Source organism: Triticum aestivum, chromosome 3D, assembly GCF_018294505.1.
Source record: "Triticum aestivum cultivar Chinese Spring chromosome 3D, IWGSC CS RefSeq v2.1, whole genome shotgun sequence".
In the NCBI taxonomy this organism is placed as follows: domain Eukaryota; kingdom Viridiplantae; phylum Streptophyta; class Magnoliopsida; order Poales; family Poaceae; genus Triticum; species Triticum aestivum.
Window position 1 is genome coordinate 187,509,994 of NC_057802.1, and position 7,042 is coordinate 187,517,035.

The window sequence follows — 7,042 nt, forward strand, 5'->3', positions numbered from 1 at the left end:
TTCTTGTAAACTTGGTTAAGGCTGAGAGGCCTACTTGAGTAATGAAATTTTATTTTCCCTCGAAAAAAAAAAAAACAACGCACGGGCACCTACATAGTCCCTTAAAAAAGTGTCCCTGGGAAGAAATGCAACGCAGATGAGATGATACATGCATGGCATGCCACGTTAGCGTCCAGATGGCGAGCTGCGGTGCGCAGATAGCCTATAGCCAGACACAATCGTCCCGTCGGGGTGGTCGACCAACGAGAGCCATTCGTCTGCCCCAGGCGCGTACGATGGCCACTTCGACGCTTCCCTCGCACTCATCGTCGACTAGGGGAGTCAAAAATCTAGCTAGCTAGCATCTGCGCCGAGCCGATCGAGCACGCAAGCGAGAGGCCACGTCCGTGCACAGGCCTCCTCCCAGGCGCCATGCTCCGCCTGCTCCCGCTCTCCCTCTCCGCCCAGTGCCGGAGCGGCGGCCCGCCGTCGCACCGCTGCTTCGTCGACGGCGGCTCGCCGTCCCAGAGAGCCGGGCCAAGGCTCCTCGCGAACAAAGGAGTTCGCGTTCGAGTCCGGAGGCGAGCGCTCCGCGGGGCAGACGTCCAGCCGGACACCCCGCCATCGCGCAGGGACGGGGATAAGCCGCTGCACGCGGATGCCGAACAGGGGGAGGGCAGCGGCGTGGAGCTGCTGGACTCGATAAAGAAGCTGCTGCTGGAGGACGCCGAGCCCGGGGAGGAGGAGCAGGGGCAGTTCCCCAAGCGCTGGGCCATTGTCTTCCTCTGCTTCTCCGCCTTCCTCCTCTGCAACATGGACCGCGTACGTGCGCACCCCTAGCTGGGCTGCTTCCCCCACCTCCTCACTCCTCACCACCGACATCCATAGCTACTGAACCTCCAGCAATGGTTGCTATTAATTTGCAGGTAAACATGAGCATTGCCATCATGCCCATGTCCGCGGAGTACGGCTGGAACCCGCAAACCGTCGGCCTCATCCAGTCGTCCTTCTTTTGGGGCTACCTCCTAACTCAGGTCAGTGGTTCAGACCGGGGAGCAACCATTGATTGGTTCATACTGAACATGCACACACTCTGTATCTAAGATTCATGGAAGATCCGCAATTTACTCCTCCCCTTGGGTAGTACTAGTATCTAACACCATTGTCATTGCAGATAGCAGGAGGGATATGGGCAGACAAAGTTGGGGGGAAGACTGTTCTTGGTTTCGGGGTGATTTGGTGGTCAGTCGCCACAGCTCTTACGCCTGTGGCGGCAAAGCTAGGCTTGCCATTTCTCCTTGTTGTGCGTGCTTTTATGGGAATTGGAGAGGTAAGCCTTGATAATCATCCTTACTGTACAAAGCTACGTCACTGTAGCACTGTGACTTTGAGTCATAGAATGCTGTTCCTAATTTCATGGTGAAGTTGAACATTTGGTGCATTCTGTGTCTTCCAGTTTGCCTTTGGTAATTTGCACTACTTAACCGTTTGGTGTGGTGTTTGGACTGCTCAAGTTTTTTTATTTTCAAAAGGAGGATGCACCCTCGCCTCTGCATCTGGACGATGCATGCAGCCATATTATTAATTATTCCCAAAGACCTTACAAGGTAATACATCAATAAGCCTGAAGCCATCATCTTGGCAACGCCTGTTGCTACTCCTATCCCTTGATGAAGGGGTGCTGAATGTCTGAGCCTAATACCAAACAGACATCGCACCAAAGTCTAAAGCCGGATGCCTCATCCAAACCACTACCTAGACTGGGTCACACACCTGTCCGGCACACTCCCAGTGAGCACCGCACGCTGCAAGGGCCATCACCTCCAACTTCCATCGATCCATCCTCAGAGAAGAACTGATGCATCGACCTTACTAGGCCTCTCTGCCATCGACGCCACCACGACGTCAGACAGCGTCGCCCTCCTGCGCGAGTCCGTCAACCCGCATCGGACGCCGAGCCTGCACCGCGCCACGCCACTGAGACCTGCCGTCATCGATGCGGAAGATGAAACCCCGCTCCACCTCTTGGCCCTTCCAATCAGCACCGGCTCCAAAACGATGCCCTCAAGAGAGAGAACGACACCATAGTTTCCGTCATCATCCGATCTGGGAGACCCAGATCCAGGGTTTCCCCCGAAGCAGATGCCTCCTGGAGGGAGAGGGGCATGCCAATTGCAGCTGCCCACGACCACTTAGCTCTGTCGACGACACCTTCAAGAAGGACACGAGGCCATGAGTGCCGTCGCCGCCCTAGGGTTTTCACCCGAGAAACCGTGGAGTGGGAAAAGGTAGGGCGGACCCGAACGACGTCTCCAGGAAGAGAAACGGCACCCTCGGGCGTCGTCCCCGTCGCGGCCGGCAGGAGCCGACCAGGGAATTATCCCAATTCGAATCCCCACCTCCCGCTCCGCCCACCCGGTGCCTGGCAAGCAGCGCAGCCATGTCCGTTACGACGGAGTGCATGATGCAAGTATTGGAGGAAGAAGCAGCTCGATGCCGTTGCTGCGGCACCAACCCCCCGGTGGATCACCGGCCATCCGACCCGATCCCCGGCAGCCCGCCCGCCCCGCCGCGCCACCAGACAGGGAGGCCAACCTCGGGGCCGCCGCCCCGGATCCAAGGCCCTCCGCCCTAGATCGGGAGGAGCAGCGCCAGCACTGACACCACAGCCGCCGATAGGACGCTGGCCAGCCACCACACCGCCGAAGTCCAGATCTGGGCCGCCATGAACCAGATTGGCGCCACCGCAGCCCAGATCGGGGTCACACCCTCGAGCCAGGGAGCCCCGCGTCACCCTTTGACCCGTGAGAGGGAGGAGTGCCTCTGCCGCCGCCGGCGTACGCACGGGCTAAGCCCGGCGCCTACCACCAGCGGCAACAGAGGGGAGGGAGAGGAAGGGGCGGAGACCCGGCGGCTAGGGGTGGAGCCCCTCGGTCGCCCGTGCGGGGGGCGACAGGGGGGAGGGGAGGAGAGGAGAGGAAGTAAATCAGTACAATGAAATAGTTTTTGGACTGCTCAAGTGCTTCCCGAAGTGATATCATTGCATGCATTTCTTGATTTAGTTGTCGTCCTGTCTGAATTTGCTGTGAAGTTAGTGTGATAAAATAAGGGGTACCAGATCTTAGGTTCAAATATTGCTTTAAACGTAGAGAATAAGCCAACTGGGGGAAGGGCCAAATTATATAATAGGAGAAGAAAGGCAAACAAAGTTGTAGTTGATGTTCTTCATACACCGGTGCATCATGGACATGACAAAATATAAATTCTTGCAACAGGGGGTTGCCATGCCTGCAATGAATAATATACTTTCAAAATGGGTTCCTGTATCAGAGAGGAGCAGATCATTGGCTCTTGTATATAGTGGGATGTACCTAGGGTCAGTGACAGGACTCGCATTTTCGCCATTCCTGATATACAAGTTTGGGTGGCCATCAGTCTTCTATTCCTTCGGCTCTCTCGGGACTGTCTGGTTCGCGACATGGGCGGCCAAGGTACTTCGGTGTTGTGAATTACTGTGTAACTTCTCTGCTTTTGTTTTCGTCATGTCTGAATTTGTTGTCTGTTATCTTAAAAGGCTTATAGTACTCCACTTGAGGATCCGGGGATTAGTGCTGAAGAAAAGAAGCTTATCATTAGTGAAACCACATCAGGAGAGCCTGTTACAACAATTCCATGGGGAGTAATATTGTCAAAACCGCCTGTTTGGGCACTTATAGCTTGCCACTTTTGCCATAACTGGGGAACTTTTATCTTGCTCACATGGATGCCTACGTACTACAACCAGGTATCATCAACATCGTTGTTACCTAATTGAGCATCATGAACTGCAAACCCCTTTCTTTATAAAGACAAACTTAATATAAAATAGGTTTTGAAATTCAACCTCACGGAGTCCAGCCTTTTCTGCGTCCTTCCCTGGCTAACAATGGCGATTTCTGCAAATGTTGGTGGTTGGATTGCAGACACACTTGTTAGTAGAGGAACATCAGTGACAACGGTTCGCAAGGTAAATTAAACACTTTGATATTCTGAGTTTATATTCCCCAGTGATGTATGGGGCTAAGATAACCAGGATCCAGTTTTTGAACTTGTACTAAAGAAAGATGTCATCAATATTGTTACCCTATGCACGTCCACCTGTTGCAGATCATGCAATCAATTGGTTTCTTAGGGCCAGCCTTTTTTCTCAGTCAACTGAGCCATATCGATTCACCAGCACTGGCAGTTTTGTGCATGGCTTGTAGCCAGGTGAGGCTCCCTTTTACTTCTTGTCGTTGATAATATTTTCTTCGTATAGAGCAACTCTGTTTTATATCTGAATCTTTTTCCAAATGTCAGGGAAGTGATGCATTTTCTCAGTCTGGTCTATACTCCAATCATCAAGATATCGGTCCTCGATACGCCGTAATCATCTGACTATAGCATAATATTTCAGTGGACTATAATCTTAGATGTTCTGTAAAGTCGTACTGAATATATGCTACCAAAAGGTGATGAACTTCCTGTCTTGCAGGGTGTACTACTTGGTCTCTCCAACACAGCTGGGGTTCTAGCTGGTGTATTTGGCACAGCAGCAACTGGATACATCTTGCAGCACGGTCTGCCCTGATCCTAAACTCTTTACGCTACGTAACATATTACACTGTCAATTTGCACGTCTCATCCTTCAAACAAAAATGCAGGTTCTTGGGACGATGTCTTCAAATTGTCTGTAACTCTTTATCTTGTTGGAACTGTGATATGGAATTTATTTTCAACGGGCGAGAAAATCATTGATTGATATGTATAGCCCGCTTCTGGTTAACGACTCATCCCTGCTAGTAGTAGATACTGCCCTGGGTGGACACAATTCATTCTGCATGCACTGCTCCAACTCCTGGGAGGAAAGAAAGAAGCAAACAACAGACTGCCAGATCTAATATGTACCAGCAAGCAACAGCTGCACATAATTCAGGATCTTAATTTTGAAACGGAGCATGAATTGAGCACAGGAACGCGCAGCGGCCGGTTGTATAGGGATGTGTAGTGTGCGAGTGATTATAGGTATCCTGTACATATTCTGTCATACACGCATAGTGTTTTTGACCTGTAAGCCTCTTTTCTTTTTCTTTTTGGAATAACTCACTTCTGTGACATATCATCATAGTCTAGTTTTGTTTCCTGATTATTTCAGGATCATAAACATGGATGCACTGAACATTTGATGAGTATTTAACACTCACTTTGATCTATACAACTTTTGTAGCATGTATGTTTAAATGAGGAAGTGCAACTCTGTTTCATCCTGTGAACGCTCAGATGTTCAGGTTTTTTGTGGTGGAACCAGCCCATCATAATTCAAGTCCTAGACTTGGCACTGATGCTCGCATTCAAGCTTCACGACAATGTTCGTTTAATGGGAGGAGATATTCTCGTTGACTACGAAACGCCTGTGGTGGCTTCGTCAAATCTAAAGATGTTGTGTCAACGAAACGCATGTGGTGGCTTCGTCAAATCTAAAGATGTTGTGTCAACGAAACGCATGTGGTGGCTTCGTCAAATCTAAAGATGTGTCAACGAAACGCATGTGGTGGCTTCGTCAAATCTAAAGATGTTGTGACCGCTCAATATCACTAAGGTGCTTATAGGCGTAGGGTGTGCGTGCGTGTATTCATAGGGGTGACAGAACCGGTGGCTAGGGTTAGGCTCGTCCTCGTCCTCTCACGCGTCGCCCCCGCGAGCGACCCGGGGCAACTCTTGCTCGTCGCCTCTCTCCCCTCTCCTCCTGGTACTTCTCCCCCACCGCCATCACAAGGCGCCGTCAGGCAAAGCCCAATCGACGTAGGTGGCGGCGGGGCCTCTTTCCTCTCCGCTTGATCCAAGGGCTAGCTTGGGATGATTTCGCGGGTGGAGAGGTTGGGTTGTCACGGGGTCCAGCTGCACGAAGGCGAGTGGGCGGCACAACGGCGCCCAAGATCTTGTTGGTGGTGTGGCGGCGCCCTAGATCTAGCTGGTGGTGCGGCTGCTGCGAAGACTTCTTCCTTAGGTGGAAGCATGCGGCCGGCCTCTGGCCAGATCTGCCTGGATTTGCCACCAGTGGGCCGTCGTGCGGCGTGGGTTGAGGGCGGCATGGGTCGCGAGCGGCCTGCTCCGCCCTGGCTGTCGGCTGCTGTAGTGGACGGTGTTGCAAGGTGGTGGGTGGTGCGTGACCCAAGCGACAGATTTGGTTCCTGCCTTATGGTCAGTGCGGGTTGCGGGGCGACTTGAGTTGCGGTCGACGACATCCCCCTTAGCTTTCGGGCGGGGATGTTGTGACACGGTGGCTGTGGTGCCTGCCTGGCGGCGTCGGGTAGGCGGTGACGTTCTTCTCCCACGGGCATGTGTTCACGAGGTATTGCAGATTGATGTCGATGTCGGGTCAGGTCGCTTGTGTAGAGGTAACCGCATGTGGAGCCGCGGGCGCAAGGAAGCGTCATGGAGTTAGGTGTAGGGATGCTGATGTAGGGTGGAACCCTAGGGGACGATCTTTCGCGACTTGGAGGGGGATTCCATGGGTGATACAGAATAGGAAATGGCATATATAGACCATGGGATTGAGCTTTAGACTTAGCTTTGGGACATGTAGAGCATCGGTTGGTGTAGCGAGAGACGTCGCGGAGCATCTTGGGCCAAAAGTAGTTCTTGGAGAGGTAGCTAATGTCTTGTCGCGTCCAAAGTGTCCCGTAAGTCCTCCTCCATGAGATTCTTGCAAAAGTAACAAATGAGGAGAAGACTCGGGGATACATAGTTAGTTAGCTCTCATAAGATAATCATCTTTGATGTAATAGCATTCCCAAGATGTACGCGTCAAACATTTGGCATAAGAAATAGCAAAAGTACGATCATGGCATACAAGTCTTTTATGTGCTCGAAGCCAATGACATTCAATTCAAGTTGGGTGACAAGCATGCATTTGCGGGAGAGAGCATCCGCTGAAGGAAATATGCCCTAGAGGCAATAATAAAGTTATCATTTATTTCCTTATATCATGATAAATGTTTATTATTCATGCTAGAATTGTATTAACCGGAAACATGAACATGTG

At 51.5% G+C, this 7,042-nt stretch overlaps 1 protein-coding gene across 1 annotated transcript; it reads left to right on the forward strand.

Annotated features, from left to right (window-relative positions):
• The first annotated feature begins 235 nt into the window (after nt 1-235).
• On the forward strand, nt 236-5,264 carry LOC123078202 (probable anion transporter 1, chloroplastic). Its single transcript, XM_044500616.1, has 10 exons — nt 236-801; nt 906-1,013; nt 1,154-1,309; nt 3,255-3,470; nt 3,554-3,763; nt 3,848-3,985; nt 4,126-4,227; nt 4,318-4,383; nt 4,493-4,577; nt 4,662-5,264. The coding sequence occupies exons 1-10, from the start codon at nt 412-414 to the stop codon at nt 4,757-4,759; spliced, it is 1,569 nt and encodes a 522-aa protein (XP_044356551.1). The 5' UTR covers nt 236-411; the 3' UTR covers nt 4,760-5,264.
• The last annotated feature ends 1,778 nt before the right edge of the window (nt 5,265-7,042 follow it).